Raw genomic sequence first — 21,551 nt, forward strand, 5'->3', positions numbered from 1 at the left:
GAAAGCATTTGCATGATCTGGGAAAGGAACTTTATCTCAGTTGCTTCTCTTTGGACCCCACCACCAAAAATGGTCAGACAAGCAGATAGGCCCTCTGCTTTGAGCCCAGACAGCTGGGCTGTTGTGCATTCTGGCATTGTCCTGTTCCATAAAAGAAGGATAACTGAAGCTACGAGCCAATACGCACGAATGTGGGCAGAAAATGTTACTCCGCTAAAGGCAGAGAGTGCTTTGTACATGCAAACAGGCAAGTAGAAAAACTGGTGTCAGCATAGGACATTTCAGCTCCATCAGAGCTACGTATTTGGCTGGCTGAGCAATAGGAGGAGGAGGAAGAGGTGGTTAGCAAGAATTCTTCCTTTGGAAAGTAATTTCAGAAGCTGCAAGTCAGGTAGTTTTACTTTGCATTTCAAAGGCTGCCCTGTTTCTTTAATTAAATAAGTCTGATTCAGGACCTCTGAGAGGAATTTTATCAGTGGGTACCAAGTTTCTTTTGAGCCCCTTCCCTTCTCCACTGGATCATAATTTCTTTCAATCATTGGATCATAATTGCTATGAATTATGATATATAAAACTATGAAAGTTTACACACAATGTCAATGCTAGTCTTCAAACAATATATGCAAACATTTTCTGAGATTCTAAGAAATTTCTGGCTCCCCTCCTTTGGCTTCCAGGTCCCCTTTTTAACCCCTGGCTCAGGTACGATGTAACCCCTGGACCCTCTCTCATTGGCTCTGGTTTGATTCTTCTTCTCTGGCTACAGTGGAGATCTGGGAAGTGTAAGCAGGAGTTTCAAGACAGTTTACAACCCACCCTCCCAGTGATTCAAAGGCTGCTAATTATTTAGTAGCCATTCACTTCATTGCATCTCTTTTTTGTGTCCTTTTATCCAACAGCAAAAATGAGGTTCCAGCAGCAGATCCAGGAGATCCGCAAATTGCCTAAGCAATGGCAAGAAAAGAGCAACATGGAGCCCCTGGATCCTAAACCTGCTACCAGCTTGGGGCAGGATTTGCAAAGTGCCCAGTGGAGTGACAGCTCAGCACTTTCCCCCCAAAGCGATGACACAGCATTCTTCTCCCACAGTCAAGAGGACCTGCATATGGCCATGCAAGTACAATCACATGACTATCACCCCACTGTGGAAGACAAGCAGAGTGTCATCTCTTCTGACAACAGAGCAGTATGTCTGCCACCATCCGGGTCAGCTGGACAGGAAGCCCCCTTCCCTACCTTGCTTCTCCCATCAAAAGCAGAAACTGCTGTGCCGTCCATCAAACTATCATTTGATACCCCTCTGCAAGACACCCAGGGCCACACTGATACTGTAGGAGCCTTAATTAGTCCTGGTGGCTCTGCTCTTTTATCCCCAAGGCCTTTTGGGCCCCAAAGGCCTTGGTCCCCCTTTAAGTTCAAAGGCAGTCCAGAACCTCTGGAGGACTGAGAAAGACACAAGCACCCTAAAGTGCCTTTCCTTCAAATAGTCAAGGGTCTACAAAGGAGGGGGAGAACTATTTGTCTTTTAGCTATTTGCTATGTGATGTTTCTCCCATCCACGCCACCAAATCCTTCTTACTACCAGCGCCATTCTTGGGATTCTTCCAGAATAGCAACTTTCGCCCACTGTGCTGCAGCACATTGGTGTGTCATGGATGATTCGTAGGTGTGCCAAGGAGTGTGAGAAAGATCAGTAGGGCCATTGAAGAATATGAGCCCCCTGCCAGCAACACAATGTGCCTTGTCAACAGTCAAAAAACTGATGGTGTGCTTTAACCATTGTAGCGCCTTGTCAGTGTGCCATGAGATGAAAAGGGTTGAAAATTGCTGTTCCATAAGGTTTCCTAGTAGCCAGTTGTTGCTTTTCACCTGCTGCTCATATGCTGAATGGCACTTTTTCTTCCATGGTACAGTCGAGAGAGTTTTGGGGACCCATTAAACTGATTCTTTGCACTTTCCTGTTTTGCTTGAATCTGGGCATATACCTCTCCCCCCTCCACACACACACACACACACACACAAAGATGGACTAGTCCTACTCCTGGGGCTGCTCTACCTTTGTTTCTTGCTAATGCACAGATTTTCCTCGTTAATAAAAGCGACAATTTAATCATAAGGAAAATATGGACCGTGGACTGATGACACGAACCACTCCGTAAAGGAGTGAACAAAGTGTGGCTCTCAGAGATGAAACACCCCATCTGAGAGCGCACTTGGAGGGGGAAGGGAGGAAGCAGGTGTAAAGAGCCAAGGAGTGAAACCTCCTCCCTCGCTTTTGATTTTTCATTCAAGAATTTATTTCCAGGCACTCAGGAAAACAGGCAGGTACCCTAAAATGCCCTGCTAACTGGGCATCTCTCTCTTTCTCTCATATACGAGCACAACTATCTCTTTTTACCCCAGTTAGTATCCCCTCCCAGGGGCTGTGTGCTGGTGTTTTGCTTTCCCTTGAGAGTCTTGTTAGATTCTGAGCCCCTTGGGGACAGGGAACCGTCGTTCATTCATTTTTGGTTGTGTAAATCTCTTTGAGAGCTATTTTCATTGTTGAAAAGCAGTATGGGCATTTTCTTCCTAATACAATACATGAATCTATCCAAGGATTATGATCGGGTCGAGGCACTCCTTTTATGGGGACAACTATGAAATAAATAAAATCTGGAAAAAGAATGCAATGAAGGCCATTGATGGTAACATGTATGTGTGTATATATGGATATACAATTGCTTTACAATACAATACAATACAAAATGGATATACAATACATTTCTGGTTCCAGATGCAAACCCCGAGGCTTCAACCGCTTCCTATCCTCAGTGCAATAAATCTTCCAAGCAGCCTTAGTTCTGGCAACACTCGTTTCAGAGGGCCTTCTGCTCTACTGCAATTAAAGTTTGTACTCAGATTCTCCCCTCCCTCCCCTCCCTTCACCATTTTCAGCAACAGAATGCTGCAGGAGGCTTCCTCATTGCAGCAGCAGACCAGGCAGCTTCCACTTATTTCAGTCCCCCAGGCTTGATTCTGAGAGCGGTCCAAGTCCCGTTGTGCTGACACAGTTTTTGTGCTAGTCATTACAAGGTTCTGCAGAAGATGCCATTTTCCAGGAGCTGCTGTAGTGGCTGCCTCCCGGCTCTGAGGACAGAGTGTTTGATGGCACCTGGAGAAAGCAATCTAGCCCTGAAACACAAGCCTCACTCCGCTTGCTTTTGCTGTCTCCCTAAGAACTTCTGTAGGTTTGCCGGTTTGCCAGAAGTGATCCCATTTCTCTAGCTTTTTGTTTCCTTAGGCAGACCAGTGGCAAATGTTAGCCATTTAGGTGCCATTTGACAGCACTGCCCATCTACTGCTACCTGATCTTGCCCTGGTTTTTCCAGTGTTGGCAGTCTTGTGCATCATGTTAAGCATTTTAGGATTTTGGATGCCTTCAGCCTGGTAACCTGTTTATGCAGCAGTCTCCTCCTTTAACCCAGAGCTTTGAGAAGTTCCCACTAATCCTGCTTAGACATGCCATCAATGTTCCTTGCTTGAGAGCATTCAGAACTGGCTTGGAGTTCCCAGTTCTCAAACTGGGCACAGTTCCCAAAGTCACTGTACCAAATGTTGATGCCATCACTGGCTTCCAGGGACAGGAAGAGCCATTTTCTGGCATGGCTACTGTTGGGTAGACTGCAGAGTTCCTTGCCCTCCAAGGCAGCTAATGTGAGCCACCAACTACACTACAGTTGTCACTTGTCATGAGTCACTGACCCTCCAGTAGGAGTCATTAGAGGTGGACATCAAGGACAATATTGAACACCTTCTGGTTGAACTGAATGCCAGCGGGCTGTCTCGACGTTCCCTCTGCGGCACATCTCTTTCCAGTGGACCTGTCCCATCTCTGGAGCGTCAGGACCAATCAACACGCGGCCCACGGCACAGCTGCGGGTGTAGAGGCGAGCCTGGGTTGGGGGAAGCAGTAGGAAAGCACGGTTGAAAAACCATGATTGTATGACCTTCATGTCTCACATAGAATTGGCTTGTCCATGTGACTGACTGAGGTGGTCACCCCAGGTGGCCGTCTGGCAGAAGACATCCACCTTTGGTCACCTGCTTACCTCCACTACATCTTCTCAACACACTGGATTTGATAAGAAAGGGGAATGGAACAGAAGAGAAAGTATGGATGAATGGAGTGGGGTGGTGGGCTAGACTGTCTTCCAAGTTCTACACTCAATTCAGTTTGAGAGTTTATATGTCCCAAAAGGTGTGCGTGCAGATCCACAGTGGGCTCACTCTCAAGACATGCACACCTGTCTTCGCCCTTATGGTCACCATTCTTTAGAAGGTCAGCCAATGGCAACATTGTTACCTTGGAGGAAGGACCCATAGCTGCATGCATTCATGCCAGATATAAACAGACTTCTCACCTAAACTCACACACACACAAGCAAATGCTCGTTCCCGTACTTGCATGACTGTGAACTCCAGGGACAGGTGCTGCTCCTGGATGTCTCCAGCTGGAATACTGAAAAGGAAAGGGGTGTTCCACACAGGATTGTAGCCCGTGATGGACTTGGTCTCCTTTGTGTCAATGACCTTTCCATTGTGGTGCAAGTGGATCAGAACGTAGTGATCTAGGAAGAGGCAAAACAGATCGTTCTCCTTGGAGATGTGGCAATAGGTAGCAACTGTGCAGGGTTGGACCAAAGCCTCCCAGTGCCAGAAGTGCTATGCCAAATGTCTCCCTACCCTTACATGTCAGCTGCCTCCACTGCTTCTCTTCCGCTTCCTTCCTGGATATGAAATGGGAAAGGGGACTAGAGCGAAAGAGGAAGTGTAGAGGAGAATGTCAGGCCTGAACATCAGAGCCATTACTCCTCCTCTTTGAATTCAAGAAGGAAAGGGAGGAGACACTCTAGCCCACCACTGTCCTCTATGCTTCTTCTTCTACTTTTCAAACTCAGGTTGCCAGAGGAGAAGTGGCAGGGGTAGGCAGTGACTGCTCCACTAATGGGTAATGGAGGTGGCATTTGGTACCCCACCTCAGGGACAATGAGTTCTTTGGGCAGCCTTGGTAGAACTTTTAAACTAGTACACTGTAGTGCCAGCCAGCCCTTTCACAGCTGAAATGGACAGAAAGATACAGACTGCCTTGCCCATAACAGGCTTCGTCCCCACAGAGGTGTCAGCACATGAACCAGAGCTGTCCTCCATAGTCAGCTATGAATATTTGGGCAGGAGTAAGCATGCTTGAGGTAGAGGGGGACCGGCTTGGCTCTTCGCTCGCTGATAATCTGTTGGGCTACCTAGTTGCTTTCCGCTACAATGTTCACATCAAGATCATTTTGCTTATGTTTCAAAGGCTAGACCTCTTGGCCTTTGCAAATATCAGCAAAGACATAACACATTGCCCCGGCACCCAGGGCAGTGACATCACATGAGGTCGTGATCACTTCTGGGTTCTCCTCGGAGGAGAGAGTGCTCACTACTGAGGCTTCACACCCCCGTTCCTTTTCCTGTGGAAGCTCCCTGTCGGGGTCAGCTGCTTCCCTCCTGCCCCGACTTACCTGGAGAGGCTGGGGGAGGGTCCCCAGACTGGCAACAAAAGCCTCAGGAGGAGGAGGAGAGGCTGCCAGGACCCTGGGCACGCCCACCCCGCTGGCTGTTCCACCAAACCCAAGGGAAAGAAGGGAGACAGGGACCAGAGCCCCAGGCCCCTTTAAGGCTCTCACAAAGGAAGTGGGAGAAGGGTGAGGGAGGAAGGGTGGAGGGCTTCATAAGGGAAGCCTGTGATAATGAGGGTGAGGAGGGCAAGGTGTGGAGCAGTTCCTGCTGCTCCACTGGTGAACACCACCCTCAAGAGACAGAGAGGAGGAGAAGGGTGCTGTAACCCCCTCCCCCTCTGGTCACCCAGTTGAGGTTCCAGAGGCACTCCCCTCCACCCTTCGTTAGGCCTCCTCTCCCTTGCTGGGAAGGCCTGGGAGGCAGGGAACAAAGCTCCACGGACGACAACCGCCCTGCCCCCACACAAAGCCCGACAACCCCCTTTGCAGGAGAAGGAACAGGGGTTGTGAAGCTGCCAGCACCTCCTCCGAAACAAGGGCAGAGTCTGAGGGGCAGGCAAGTGCCCCCTCCTTGGTATAGCACCTGGGACAGTTGCCCCTTAGGCTCCACCTTAGTTATGCCTCTGAATAGTAGGTTGCAAGGACGAATGGGAAGGGAAGCATACCTGGGGGGTAAGGAACTATTCAAAGCATACAATTCCAACTCCTTAAGCAGTTTACAGATATTTTTACTTTTTGAGGCCTACCAGTTTCCCAGTCATAAGAGCCTGAAACCTGAAATTCCCAGGAACAAATGCTGCCCGAGATCCCAGGTGGAAATGCAGGATCCTGTAGGTGTGATACCTTGACCTACGTACAGCACAGTGCCCCTCTGTACGTCCTACCTGGTGTCCCTGGTATGCGGGTGAGCCGTCCCAGGTTCTCTGCCTTACGAACCAGGACTTTGATGCGATTGGCCAGAGCCTGATACTGGAGCAAGAGGAAGAGCTGCCCCATGGACTTGGGCTGGGAGAGCGATGAGCCATAATCATTCATGTCTTGGGAACTGAGACACTGAAATGGCAGGGGAGGAAAAGAATGGAGGGGAAGGGGAGGGAGACAGTTAAACCTTTCCAGTGTGATATTTCCACTGATTTCCCACATGGCCTTAAGGTGCTTTTGAGCTTCTTCTCTCCCCCATTTTAAGCATGTGTATGTAGTAGTGTAGCTAAGGGAGGGCCGAGGAGTAGAGGGCCCCAAGTCCCAGGTCTCCAGGTCACATGGGGGGTGCTACTTCACTAGCGGTTCTCCAGAGTTTAACACTCCCAGCATCCGGGAGGTGGTCGAGGCATGGGAAAGCTAGGAGCGGCCTCCCCGTACCTCGGAAAGCCTCCTGGAGGCCTTAGAAAGGCACTTCCAGTTGTCGTGAAAACCAGAAGTGATTTTCCAAGGCCTCTAGGAGAACTTCTGAGGTACAGGGAAGCTGCATGTGGCCTCCCTGAGCTTCAGACGACTTCCCAAACATAGGGAAGATGTGAAACGCCCTGACTGTGTTAAATTTTATTTAACAAATGTAGGGGGGGTGCCCCCAGGTGCCTTAGCTAAGCCACTGCTATGTGAAAGACAGAAATATAGTTTTAAATGTGCTTATTGCAACTGTTACCCTGCACATGCCTGATCTCATCTGATCTCAGAAGCTAAGCAGGGTCAGGCCTGGTTAGTACTTGGATGGGAGACCGCCTAGGAATACCGGGTGCTGTAGGCTTATACCATAGTCTTTTGAGACTGAAGGTTGCCAACCAATCAACTTAAAGAATCCACCCTTTATAGATGGATTTACAACCACATTGCAACCTTCCTGCCTATTTTTGTGTCACCTGTGAACAGGTGTGTTCAAGCTGCAAGAGAGCTTTCTCTGTTCCTATCCCTTACCTTTTTGAGCTTGCTTTTGGTGGTCGAGAGCTCTTGGGAGCAGGTGAAGGTTCCATCTTGGCTCCAGGACGCTTGGGAGCACGGAAACATCACCTCGCCGATGAAGGAATCCTTCAGGTGGCGGAACCCCTTGGCATAGACCGCGAAGCGCAGTGTCAGGCCCTGCAGCTCGTCCAGGCAATAGGGGCCAAAATGGAACTGCTCATGAAACTCAGGGTGGAGGCTCTTCCTGCGTAAGGTGGTGCGCTGGGGCTCAGCAAACTTGGGAAGCAGGTAGACTTTGACGTAGGAATTTCGGCTGGCCCGCAAGCCCTTGGGCAGGTGGGAGATGCCAATCACAGTCACAGTCAGGGTGGCTCCAGGCTGTGAGTAGAACAGAGTGAAGTGGAGGTGAGGTCGAGGCTTAGTTCCACAACTGGACAGTGCCCCTGGCATGGTGTACGATTGTGGGATACTGGCACCCATTATGGAACTGGAGAGGAGGCTGTTGGCATCGCTGCACATGCTGCCCTCAGAGATGGTACTTCGGCGCTCCAGGCCTGCAGTGGGCTTGATGGGTAGACTCGGCTTCTGAGACAGTTGAATGCTGGGTAGGGAGGCTCTGCCCCGAAGAAGGCTCTTGGGGCTCAGTGGCGAATCAGCAACCTCAAGGGGTGGAGTATCCAGAACCTCTCCTTCGATCTCTATGTATTGCTGCTGGATGGGCACAGCTGTCATCCGGGAAGGCAAAATGGGGGCAAGATCCACCACCACCTGATCGGATGCCTGCCCTTTGCCACTGTGGCAATGCCGCTGCTTTCGGCGATGCCAGCATATCGCACAGCCAAGGAGAAGACAGAAGCAAAGGAGGGCTAGTCCCACGCCCAGGAATACCTGCAGATGCACTAAAGAGAGGAGGAGAGAGCTTAGGTTCCTGTTCAGGCTCTACCAAGTTATTGTTCCTAGAGCCCTGTTGAATTCAGACAATTAAAAACATAACAGAAGCCCTGCTAGATCCAGCTTAAGCTCCATCTTGTCCAGTATCCCATTTCCAACAGTGGCCAAACATATGCACGCTGGAGTCCACATGTAGAGCACAAAGAAGGCAATAGCTCTTCCCTGCTGTTTGCTCCCCTGCCCCTTTATCTGATATTCAGAGGTAGACTGCATCTGAATATGGAGGCTCTATCCATAGCCATCTAGGTTAAGAGGAACTATGGATAGGTCATCAATTCATCTAATTCTGCCTAAGAACCCTGTTGGACTTGTCCATCAAGTCCAGCGTTCAACAGCCTCTGGGAACCCACCAGCAGGGGAGAAAGGCATACCCCATTCTCACGGTTGCTGACCTGCAACAGATATTCTGAGGCATACGGCCTCTGAACCTGGAGCTTCTATATAGCCATCATGACTAGTAGCCATTTATGCATTTGTGAATTTGTCTAATTCCCCTTTCAATGCAACAAAAACAGCAACCATCACCATTTCATGTGCCGTCTGCACTGAGGCATTGAAACGGATCCCGCTTACAGCTGTCATTTTCCCTGCAGACAGGATATGCTGGCAAGTGGACCACATCAATGTTCACTATATGTACAATCACATGACCTGCTTCCACATTAGAGAGTGCAATTACTTGCAAGTGAAATTAAAACATTGAATGCAGTGCTCCATTAATTAGCAATGCTCTTCCTTGTGACCAAGATCTTTTCATAGCATTTACTCATGAGTAAGTACTATTCCGCAAAAGTCCCTGGCAACTTCAAATAAAACGGTATTGTCTGTTCTAGTGGCTGTCTGCTGGTATTCTTTTGCATCTTTTTAGATTTTAAGCCCTTTTGGGACAGGGAGCCATTTAGTTATTTGATTTTTCTCTGTAAACCGCTTTGTGAACTTTTAGTTGAAAAGCAGTATATAAATACTGCTAATAATAATAATAATAATAATAATAATAATAATATTGCTTGCAGCTTCAAGGTCATTTTGTTGTTTTCAGTGATATTCGCAATGGAGGGAGAGGACGTTAGTTCGTAATTGCCCCTTGAAAACTTTCCGTGAATTGCCCCATTTCTGCTCTGTCACTTTCTGTTCCACAAGGAGGGAATTTCTATCCATTGTTTTCTGATTTCTACCCATTATTTTTACAGTGCTATTTTAAAAAAGAGAGTTAAAAATGAGATGAAATTGATAAATAGACTCCCCTCACCGCACAGGAATGGAAACTAATGTTGGTACAACTATTCACTAGTATGAAGCTACCTTCTACTGAGTGAGACTCTTGGTTTATCCAGCATCAGAGACACTCTAGTCCACCACTCTCCTCTCGTCCATACTTCATCTTCCATTCTGTTCTCAGGAACAGGAGGAGGACTAATGAAGATACATGGACAGAAGCTGATGTGAGACCTCCCTCCCCCCAGTCTGTTTCCTGAGATAATCACGTCTCATGGACAGACCAGCTTTGGTTGGACTGGATGGGTTCTTACTGTATTCTTGCAGAACCCTGCTTATGTTCCATGCAGAAAATGTGCACAACATGGAGCAGCCATTCACGTAGTGTCTTGATCCATGCAAAGTTTGCTACCTCCAGTTCAGAGAACTTTAGTTCACCTAGGTGGGCTTTCTGTTGACGGGTCAAGTCACTAAAGCGTTATCCTCCCATGGCCAAAGGAAGTCATGCAGTGAAGTGGCTCCAGCCATGCAAACTCAACACAACAGAGAACAACGTTGACAGAGAGCTCCATGGAGAGCATCACCCTACCTTGAGTGCCATTCTTTCCATACCTAGCTGGAACAAGGTCTGGAATGATTACATCAGGCTGACAAGTTTGTTTGGCGGCTAAAATAAATGCAGCCTCACCTCAAGTGAGATAAAGCCCATGGGGAAAAAAACTCCTCTTATCAGAATGGCTGCATTGCTGACACAGAGCAGTAGAGAGTGTATGGCTGCTGGCTAGTCCAATACCCCTTTAAAAATACTGTATCAGATCTTTGCATGGCTCCCAAGTCAACTGGCAGTCACAGAGTCACCTGAGGCTGTATGCTAAGCTCCGCCCCCCAGCAGATGCTTGCCATGCAAAATGCCACACCTTCCTTTTTTGGTGATGCAGAGGATAGATAGCAAAGGGGCTGTGGCTGTCCCTGCAGAATCCATCATCTGCTCCTCCTCCTCTCACATTCCCCATCAATCAATGACAACACAGGGGGCAATCCCATTTGTAGGTGGGGATGCAAGACACAGTGAGAGTGCAAGGTTCATACCACACCTGCCACCTGGTCTCAGAGATCCAAGGGGTGGCTCAGCCAGGTGAACCCTCTTATGGATGTGGGACTTCAGTCAGTATCCAACCCGGCTACTTTTAATACCACTCCCAGGGCCAAAGAACCCCCTCCTCCATACTGAGTCTTACAATACGAAGCAAAGGATGAGATGGAGCTACTAACCTCGCTGATGTTTGTCCAGCAAGACCTGGATTAGTAGCCACATAAAGAGGATGACTAGTAACCCTTCAATCATCCCCTTGCTGCAGAAGAAGAAAATGGACTGAGAGAGGGTCAGCGCTGAGGAAAGGCACTCCTTTAGTGCCATCTCTCATACAACAAAAGAGCTGGCGTTCTCTCTGCTTCTGGGAGTTGACCCTGAGAGCAGGGGACTTGGTTTCCCAGGAGAGTCCTTGCTTGTCCCTGGTGCCTTGGAAATGTCAGAGGAAGATGGAGGTCTACCACTTAGAAAGGGAGTCAGTTCCTGCAACCAAGCCGAGTTCACCGGGAAGTTCTAGCTGGACTTGGCAGGCAAAAGAGATGCCCCCCTTCCAGCCCTGATGCAAGGTCTCTGGGGAGGAAATGCCTGCTGGAAAGCTGTGGATTCAGCCAGCCCGGGGTCCTGCATACAAGGTGCAAGTCGCAACCTCTTTTAATAATCCAAGGATCTGAGAGCAGGTATGAGTTCCTCCCATTCCCAATTTGCTTCTTCTTCCTGTCCACTTGAGTCAATCAAAAGTGCCTCCCCACCTCCCCCGGATTGTCAGTCTACATCAGCAGCGACAGGCCCAGCCATGCAGAGTTGATCTGCCTTACAGCACGTACTATTATTGGAAGGACCACAGCCAAAAGGATGGGTACCTTGTTCCACTGAGCAGTGTAAAAATACCTGGCACGAAGATGCACTCTGAGTCACAGATCTTGCATAAGACAAGATGCAGGTGAGAGTAATATGGTAAGACACCGTGAAGATGAGCTGTAACATTCAGGAACCAGAGAAAAGCCGCTCAGATCTTTGACCTTGCAGTGGAGGCCATAAACATCATTGCACCCATCATCATTCATTCTACATAGCTTGTGTCCACACTAGGCTCCTTTAGACATTGTGTTTCTGCAGTCATTTGGAAGGTAGGGGGGACTAGGATCCCAAGTTCAATTCCTGGCATCTCCAGTGAAAGGATCAAGTGGCAGGTGGGGAGAAAGACCCCAGCTGAGACCCTTGGAGAGCTCCTGCCAGTCACAATAGACTGTATTGAACTAGGTGGTCCAATGATCTGACTTACCCCCAAGGCAGATTCATGTGTTTGGAATTGAAAGATGGTTTGGCATGGTGCCTAATATGGTCTGCTCCATCAGGTTCTAGCCCGCTGTTCTCTTCCACACTTCCTCTCCATTCTCCCCCCTTCCTTTTCAAACTCGGGGAGCAGGAGGAGAAAGACCGGTGGAGGCTATGGTGGTGTGGTGCTGGGTAAGAGCTGGAGGAGGCATTGAACATGCCGCCTTCCTTTTCAACCCCAGAGAGTAGAAGAGTGGAGGAGAAGAGTGCTGGGTCTGAATCTTCACCACTCTCTTCCCTTTTCCTTCACACTTTCTCTGCCACTATCCCTCCTTTTTAAATCCAGGGAATGAAAGAAGTGGAGAAAGGTAGACAGGGGTGATTACCCCCCCCCCCAAATCTACTGCCTGAGGCAACCACCTCAACTGGCCCCATGGACAGACAGGCCTGGTTCCATCAACCTTCAGCTGTCTCTCTGAATGTTCTCTATTCAGAACATTGGCCAGGTGTTCTTCTCTGTCTTCTGCTCTGTCACGCATGCAAAGCCCTGCACTGTGGCCTCTCCCATGCTGCTGTCCTGCCCCTTTCTCAAGGGCAGGCCAGGTACTTGGTGCTGTTGTGGAGGCACATGGCATACCTTCAGCTTTAGGCCACACCAGAGCAGCTGACCAGGGACAAAGGCAGCCAACATCTATTTTTGTCCTACCTGGAAATTTGCAGTCATGCCCTGGATGTAGATAAACGTTGTTTGATGTTAATGATTGTTCCTCCAGGCCTAAGAGAGGAACAGGGAACATGTTCTGATAAAAACATCAGGCGACTGTTCTCTTTTCCACCTGCCAGTTTGGTGGTGACCAGGTCGCCGAATCTGTGACCTGAGATCACCTGATAGGGTGGGTGAATGGGAGGAGGCGGAGATGGAGCTAGTTCATAGCAGGGTTGCTTTCTTAGGGGTTTGAGCTCAGCCACAGGCAGTAAAGCAGCAGGTGATTTTCCCAGCATGGAGATCTGAAGAGGGGAGAAAGCCCCACCTGTTAGTTGCTCTTCTGTGGTTGGGAAAAGCCCAGCGCCTCTCCATAAAAAGGTAGCCATGCCACTAAGTCAGTTCATGGGCAACTGGAGATCTTTAATTTGCCTGCATTTGTCACAGAATTGGTCTATTCACTTGATTTGCAGCTTGGTTCACCTGTTAATCTTCAAGAAGGTTGCTTTGTCATTTCATGCACCTTCACAGGTCCAGGGGCCTGAGCATTTGTCTAGGGCAGGGGTCTCTAAACTTTTTGGCCAACGGGCTGCATCAAATATCTGGAACAGTGTCGAAAGCCGGAAAAAAAAATTAAATATAAAATTTAAATAAACACATTAGAGATGGAACTTAGATGAATGAATAAATGAATGGGCTCAAATGTCCAGGAGTTCTCCAAGAATGAACACAGCCCAAGAAATAAAGCACACACTTAAAAAGGACCCCCATTCCCCCCCCACCCCACAAGCACAACTCTGGTTGTGTTCGGTCAACTGGGCCAGAGGCTCTCAGGGGATCAGAGGCTGGCCGCAGGCCGCATCTGGCCCCCGGGCCGGGGTTTGGAGACCCCTGGTCTAGGGTTTGCAGTGTTCACAGTTGTAGCATAGCTACTGGGAGGGGCGGTGCAGTAAGCATTGCAGGTACTGCAATGCACCACGTAAGCCAGGAAGCACATGTTGCCGTCGCTGCCCAGAATAGGTCCAATGGCAAATGGGAGGGGCCGCTTATATGGCACATTATGGCCCCTGCAATACTTACTGCACCACCCCCCTGTAGCTATGCTACTGATTCACAGTTATCATTAGAGCAGGCTTGAAAGACAGGCAAAGTCTATTGTCCCCAGATGGATAGGGCGACAGGGGGAGATCTGGAGCTGAGAGCAGTGTTGTGTTTGCATCACATGGTTCAGGAGGCCAGCGCGTCACCCCCATGATGGACCTCCTCCCATGAAGTGGGTGGGGCAACACCCCAGGTGTTGGCTGTTGTGATGTACCATTGCCCTGCCCTGCTGGTTTTTGGGCTACAACTTTTGATAGAATAGAGATGCTCCAACACGGTTTGTTTCACTGCATTCTATGTGAAATTACACATCGAATGACTATATGATGGTAATATTTGAAAATACCAAGATTTAAAAATTTTTGGCCTGTGGTGGTGTCACCCCTTGTGTGTACCACCTGATGCAGCCCACAGCTTCTACACACACACCCTCTTAGCAACACCACTGGCTGAAAGACAGAGATTTGCCTAAGTTCACCTGGAGACAATGCCAGCCGAAGACATCCCAGTTCTGGATGTAATGATTTAAATGCTTCTTCACCCCCCTCCCAATCTGGCAGCTTGCAAACTGATGCCATGTCTCCTTTTCCCACCCTCTGGATATGAAAAAGAGGGAGACAGAGCAGAAGAGCACATGTGGAGGAGAAGAGAAAGGTGGCAAGAGCACCTGAGGGGCAGGAGGTCTGGTCTAGAGGGTAGAGCCTCCATTTGCCTGAAGATAACATCCGCAGGTTGCCAGTTCAAGGCCACCGGCACCGTGAATGGTGAGACCTTGAAGCAGCTGACAAGCCGAGCCGAGTTATTCCACCTGCTCTTTGGTGTGAGTGAAGAAGCGTCTTGGCTGCCCTCCATGTGAGAGATGAAGGAGCTGCTTGTCAGCTTGTGTGGGAGGAAACTGGAGGCCAGAATGTGATACCAGATCAGAAAGATCCATCTGAAATGTTGTGGTTCTTGAAAGATAGAACCTTTCAATTGTAAAAATCCCTACGGGGATTTAGAACAGCCTGCCTATGTAAACCACCTTGAATAAAGTTTGAGGAGAAATCTGACCAAGAAAGGTGGTATATAAATACTGGTATTATTATTATTATTATTATCATCATCATCTGAGACATTCTCTACACTTCCTCTTTTCTGCACCCCCTCTTGCTTTTTGAAACCAGGAAATAGGAGGAACGGTGGAGGTGCTGGAGACTCAGCCCCTGCGATTTAGTTCTAAAGGTGTTCTTGGCCAGAGATCTCGCTAACTTGCTTATGACTTCACCTCCAAGACACAATTATTACAGCATGAGTTCTCTGTTCTTGGGCTCAACGATTTTAGCACCGAGGCCCTTCAAAGGGAGGCAGCTCAGGGTCTCAGGTCATTGCTGCTGCAAGAGAGCAACAGGGCCCCATTTGACTGCTAGATCCAAAAGACTGGCTCTGAAAGCCAAGGGTTCTTTAAGGCTTGAAAAGGGGGCATTCTGATAGCTCGGGGCTTAGGATATGTTAAGGTGGGAAGGAAGAGGAGGAAGTCTTTGGGTGTACAGGAAGCAGGACACAAGCCCTTGGTACCTCAAGCACCTGCAACCATGTTCCTTTGCCCATTTGGCTCAATGGGGCACTTGGAGAAAATGGAGAAAGAGAAAGGCACAGGGACAGGTTCTACAGAAAAGGCTTAAGGAACATTGTGGTGGAATGCATGGCAGTAAGGCACTCCAAGACTGTCAGGCGCTAGCAAGCCAATTATCCATATCAGAAATGTGTTTGTTTACTTGGCAAGGAGGCTTCTTTGTCCTTTGGGACTCTCCTTTGTCTGAAGGTTTCCTCAGGTGGTTTGCAGGTGGCTCCCACCCGAGACTTCCGGCCTTCATCTGCAGGGATTCAAAGCGTAAACTTCAACTTCTCCTGGTCTGTCCATTTATGCAAACCAAATTAGTCAACATGGAGGCAGCCTGGTCTTAGAGGGAGGTGGTGGTGGTGATCTCTGGTAACGGACTCTGAACATAAGAGCAGCCCTGCAGGATCAGACCAAATGTCCATCTAATACAGGGGTGCCCAAACCCTGGCCCTGGGGCCACTTGCGGCCCTCGAGGCCTCTCAATGCGGCCCTCAAGGAGCCCCCAGCCTCCAATGAGCCTCTGGCCCTCTGGAGATTTGTTGGAGCCCATACTGGCCTGATGAAACTGTTCTCAGCGTGAGGGCGGCTGTTTGGCCTCTGGTGTGAGCTGTGGGATGAGGGCTCCCTCCACTGCTTGCTGTTTCACATTGTGATGCAGTAGCGGCAGCAAAGGAAAGGCCAGACTTGCTTTGTGCAAGGCCTTTTATAGGCCTTGAGCTATTGCAAGACCTTCATTCAATCATATAAGTTCATCTTTAATATAATCATTTATGTAAACTTATGTAAATTTATTCAAATTTTAAAAGTAAATTCATTCTTTTTTTTCTCCCGGCCGCCCACACAGAGTCAGAGAAATGATGTGGCCCTCCTGCCAAAAACTTTGGACACCCCTGATCTAATACAATATCCTGCTTCCCGCATTGGCCAATTCAGGAAGCCCCTGAGCAGGGCATGAAAGCACCGGCCCTCCCTTGCTGTTGCAGCTCAGCAAGTAGTATTTAGTGGCAGACTGCCTCTGTGGTTCCATCTAGCTATCCTACCAATAGCAGCTTGTAGACCTCACCCTCATCTATTGATCTAGTTTCCATCTCCAGCTATCTATGGTAGTGGCCACCACCACATCTGGTGCGCACAAGAGAGCTGTGTAAACATTATGAAACCTTGGAGACAGAAAGTATGTGGTTGCATCCATGAGCCCCACCCCCTGGCAGCAACACACTCATAAGACCCAAACTCTGCCCACCATGGCTACAGGGCCTGTTTGCATAGACAAATGTGGTACATGATCCAGACCACTGAGTGCAAGAGTTGCGAACTCTGACTGGAGCTATTCCTGGAGTCTCTTTTCCAACATGATAAGATTTGGAAATTCAGAGTGGCTCTGTTCAAAAGAGTCACTTGGAGTTGTTTTCAGGAATCACTTGATTGATGCAGACTCCTGGAGACTCTAGGTCAATCTTGGAGGGTTGGTGACTGTGTGAAGCAGTCAGCATTCTGAAAAACAGGGAGGACCTCTCCTTGGGTGCAGGGTTGGTCTGTGTAGATAAATGCTGTGTTGTAGTGGAGTTTCGGAGCATGTCAGTGGGGGATGGAGCTTGCCAGTCACTCCTGAAAATCTATAAGGGTGGACCCTGTCCACACATAACATCTGAACAGGGCTAAGAACTAATTTGGTTCCTGCATTGAGTTAACCACTAAAGAATGGCCTGAGATGCAGCTAAATCTGCCTGGCATGACACTTTTCATCTAGCAGCAGCTGTCTTGAGAAACAAAATAAGGACAGCATTATAACAGCATCCTGTTTGTTGAGTATCAGAGCATCCTGACCCTTTTTGAGATCAAAGTGGTTCGTTACTGGGGTCACACAAAATCCAGGAGACAGTAGCCCTGAATTTCTAGTTGCAGATTCTGACTGTTTTTGGTAAATCTTGCCCTGCTGCTGCTCCAGAAAGGCTCAAGTGTCTCTCTGCCCTCCACTTTCTCCTTCTGCCAAGATGCCTGGTATGCAAGAGCAACCGTTGCCTGGATTCCAGAGCAAAACTCAGCACCTCTCTGCATCTTCCCCTCCCCATAACTCCCTTGCTTCAAACAAAGCTCCTTGCTGTTCTGGCTGCAGCGGAGCCCTCTGCCCTGAGCTAGCAAACAAAAGAGGCACAGTGGGGAAACTGTATTCACCTCTTAACCAGGCCCTTCAAGACCCACCTTGTTCAGCAAAGCCTGTAGCACAGTCCTCACCCACTCCTGAAACTAAGTTTCATTTGATAGCCTTTTGGCCTCACTGCTTACTTGTGTGAGCCTTCAGGAAAAGGATCTGCTCTCTCCCCATTGCATAAAAAGCCATGGGTGTAGAATATGCTATATAAAAAATTACATATACTGTATAGCGTTCAGGCCCATAGCCAGGCAGACAGACCAGGGACAGACTGCACTTGCTCCCAGTGTGGAAGGGATTGTCACTCCCGAATCGGCCTTTTCAGCCACACTAGATGCTGTTCCAGAACCACCATTCAGAGCGTGATACCATAGTCTTTCGAGACTGAAGGTTGCCAACTACTACATACTGTATATAAGTGTTTCTCAAACTGTGGGTCAGCACCTGCTAGGAGGGTCACAAGCCAATTTCAGGTGGGTCCCCATTCTTTCAATATTTTATTTTTGATTTATTAGTCGTGATGGTAACAAGAGATGTGACTGCATTTGGGGAAAAGTTACAGATGTATATGCTTTTAACAGCGATAGCCAATGGGGCTTACTCCTGGGTAAGTGTGGATAGGATTGTAGCCTAGGATTGTTAAAAATTTTCCTGCTTGATGATGTCACTTTTGACCATGACGCCACTTCCAGGTTAATGACATCACTTTGGGTGGGTCCTGACAGATTGTCATTCTAAACAGTGGTCCCAATACTAAAAAGTTTGAGAACCACTGCTAAGGTGTGTAGAGTATACATACAGATGCAATTTTAATATGCATTAATATTTAATATTAATATTAAATTGAGTGAGGATCACATGTCAAACATCTGATGAAATGGGCTGCCAAGTGCTGTCATGCTGCCCTCTCCTTGCATGGCACTTTGCCATGGAAAATGCCACCCCCCCTTAAGCCATTTATGCCCAATGTTGCATATATGCAACAGGGACCAAATGTGTACACCTGTGGGCCATGCAAAAATGGGTTAACTGGGGCTTACTCCCCCCACCCCAGAAAGTATGCCTAGGATGGTATCCTTAACTTTAAGAGATGGACTGAACTCTGAAGAATGACAAAGCATCAGCAACTCACATGCAACTTGAAACAAGCACCCCTCAAAAGATCAAAATAGAGACACAGCCTTACTTAAAGTAGCAGGGACCAGAAGATGAGAACTGACCTTTGGAATGTATGTAAGAGCCATTTCTTCATTTGCATCTTCTTCTCCCTCTACACCTTAATTCAACATTTCTGACCTCCCCTTAGTCTGCTGCCTTGCTCACCTCCCTGATATTTTTCCTTGGGCCCCCCAAAAGGTCACTGATGTTATTCTCCATCTGGTGTCCCCAGACAAGGCTGCTGTTGCCTCCCTCATCTTTATTCAAACTTACCTGTTTCCCCAAGCTTGTTTCGGAGGTAAGCTGTGAGGGCAGGTGAATCCTGAAGCGACCTTGGCAGAGCCGACATGAGGGCAGTCCGAGAAGCACCAAAGCAAGTGGTCCAAATGCAGCTGCGAAGCAGCAAGGAGGAAAAAAAGAAGGCTTCTTTGGCCACTCAGCTCCGGCTGGGACTGTAGACCACTGCAGGTGCGTGTGTGTGCTTCTGGAAGAGAGACGGAGAGAACTGGGTGATGGGCAGCCTTTGCCAGCCTGATAAAGAGAGGCCAGCAAACCTCTCCAGGCTTGCAGAGCTGAGCAAACAGGTGGAAAAATGCTGCTGTTTACTCCCCTCTGATCCCGAGGAAGTACAGGTTCCTTCAACAAAGGGTAGACGGAGAGATGCCAAACCAGCAGCCCAAGTCAAAACTCTTTCCCCCCCTCGAGTGCTTTGCTGCCAGGGAACAGGCTCTTCAACGGAGGTGTGATGGGAGGGGAGCCAGTCGGCAAAAGAAACAAGAGGCCCATTCAGGGCTAGGGAATCCAGGAGCGTCCAGTGGGGTATTACCGATGACATTCTTATTCTGGCCTTCCTCCAAGAAGGACTTAGGACTGTGTACGTGATTCTCCCCCTGCCCTTTCTATTCGCACAGTAACTTTATGGGGTAGATTAGGTGGAGACATTATGGCTGGCCAGGATGGCATCAGGGCTCAGCCACTGAACATCAAGAGGCCCAACCCTGAATTCTCCAGTACTAGCTGCCCCCCCCCCCAGTTTCCTCCCCAGCTGCTGATAGTGAGGGTGGGAGAACCTGCCAGCTACTCCCATTAAACTTGGAGGAAGGATCAGCGCAAGGCTCTGCTTGAGGGTCGCCAGCTATCTGGTGCTGGCACTGGTGACTGGCCCAAGCTTCACAGCTGGGGATTTGAACTCAGGTCTTTCTAGTCCAACACTCTAACCTGTACACCACATTGCATTGCACATCAATGACTACCGCTGCCGGGGAGATCTTGGAGGACAAGATTCTGCACTTTTGATCTGTTTAATTCATTCTTGGGCCCAGAAGGGCACCGATTATGTGCCTGACAAGGCACAGCATACAGCTGCTGGGGGGAATCGCATCCTCCTATGGCCCTACTAATAAATGACCTCCCCCCCCCAAACGCCTGCGGCACACCTGTGGACCATTTGCGGCACGCCAATGTGCCACAGCACACTGGTTGAGAATAGCCGATCTAGATTGACACAAGGAGGAGCAACTCCTCTCACACTCCCCATTAGTAAGGGGGTAGTCTTTTTGTTCACTTTTTTCAAATGCCATTTGTCTAATTCCTCATTCAAACCATCATTCAGCACTTGTTTGCTTTGGGGACAGAGAAAAAATAACATCCAGTTGCTGGTTGAAAAATCTCTCTGGGGAGATGGAGTGACGATTGCACAGGCACCCCTCCAATCAGTGCTCAGCCCAGCACTTTGGGCTTCCAACTGGCAGAACTTGCTCTCCCTGAGCTCATTCCACAGAGTATTGTACATGCGACTGCAGCATCAGGAGTGCGCTTTGCAGAGTGAAGGGGCTCCGCTTTCTGTGTACATCTCAGATTCTCTAATGGTTAGGCCTTCGTATTCATTATGGAATGCCACCAGAGATATTTTTCTGAAGTCATTATGTGCCAACATTTCCAGGTCATATACACAAGTCCAGCCAGCAGTAAGAACATAACACCATGGTCATTTTTCTTGGTATATGTTGCTTGCAAAGGAATTGTTCTTGAATTATAACTACGAGAGCTGTTTTGCCCCCAACCAGCTCCGTTACTCCAGTGCTTTTCTTTTTCAGGAAGAGGGACAGCAAAGGTTCATCTCAGTCGTTTTAGGGCTGCCTCTTTACTCCTGGGTCCAACCCTGGTACCAAGATCTCTCCCACCCCCATTTTTCAAAGGTTGCCACTTTTGTGACATCAGCAGGCTCCCTTTTGGAAATCTGATTTTTGGATGTGCCCCACCTGGGAACCTTAATTCTAGTTTTGTATGTACTGTATGCTGTATTTTAATGGGGTTTTATTTTTAGAATTGAATTGGTTTTAAAGTCTTGTGCACTGCCATGAACTTGGGAAACAAAGAAGCTCTACTCTTGGACTAAACAGGTACCACCATCAAGATAAGGAACATGAATGACAATGTATCCTTGGGTATCTTTATATCTGAGCTGTTCAAGTTGCCCATCAGTGCTGCCATCTAGTGTTGTGCTGTGAGAAGTGCAAACCCACAGCTCCTGTGAATATAATCCTATAGATTGGTGGAAAGCAGGTAATATTCTATTTATTCCTAGAGATTGGGGGAAGGGCAGGCAGGGGCTGATTTCTCTTCTACACACAGACTCCTGTAGACCATATCTAAAGGGTAGGGCACTTCAGTATATTCCAGTTTTTCCTCTTGCACTGTGTTTGATTTGTCAGTTAAGAATTTTTCCTAGATAACTGATAATAGCATATTGCTGACGTGAAAAGGCAGATATTTCCAGAAGCTTTTGTTTAAAAAAGTTTCCATTGCATTTTTAAACAAAGCACAAGTTTCTGAAAACAAATACAGAGAACACATTACCCCGATATATC

At 48.4% G+C, this 21,551-nt stretch overlaps 2 protein-coding genes and 1 pseudogene across 2 annotated transcripts in view; 2 read left to right on the plus strand and 1 right to left on the minus strand.

Moving 5' to 3' along the window:
• LOC136658669 (early endosome antigen 1-like) overlaps nucleotides 1-3,048 on the plus strand; it is a 24,602-nt gene extending 21,554 nt beyond the window's left edge. Inside the window, exons 13-14 of the mRNA XM_066635467.1 lie at nucleotides 900-1,117; nucleotides 2,938-3,048. Of these exons, the coding sequence (XP_066491564.1) occupies nucleotides 900-1,117; nucleotides 2,938-3,048 (329 nt within the window). The remainder of the gene's footprint in view (nucleotides 1-899; nucleotides 1,118-2,937) is intronic.
• LOC136658872 (synaptotagmin-4-like) lies at nucleotides 2,692-19,341 on the minus strand. The gene is made up of 5 exons (XM_066635802.1): nucleotides 18,955-19,341; nucleotides 7,452-8,335; nucleotides 6,425-6,593; nucleotides 4,444-4,610; nucleotides 2,692-3,935 (listed from the first exon to the last, which is right to left on the minus strand). Exons 1-5 carry the CDS (start codon nucleotides 19,028-19,030, stop codon nucleotides 3,774-3,776), a joined length of 1,458 nt encoding a protein of 485 aa, XP_066491899.1. The 5' UTR covers nucleotides 19,031-19,341; the 3' UTR covers nucleotides 2,692-3,773.
• On the plus strand, nucleotides 7,165-7,284 carry LOC136659491 (5S ribosomal RNA; annotated as a pseudogene).
• Nucleotides 19,342-21,551: the final 2,210 nt, after the last annotated feature.

Source organism: Tiliqua scincoides, chromosome 8 (genome assembly GCF_035046505.1).
Source record: "Tiliqua scincoides isolate rTilSci1 chromosome 8, rTilSci1.hap2, whole genome shotgun sequence".
NCBI classification, from domain to species: Eukaryota; Metazoa; Chordata; class Lepidosauria; order Squamata; family Scincidae; genus Tiliqua; species Tiliqua scincoides.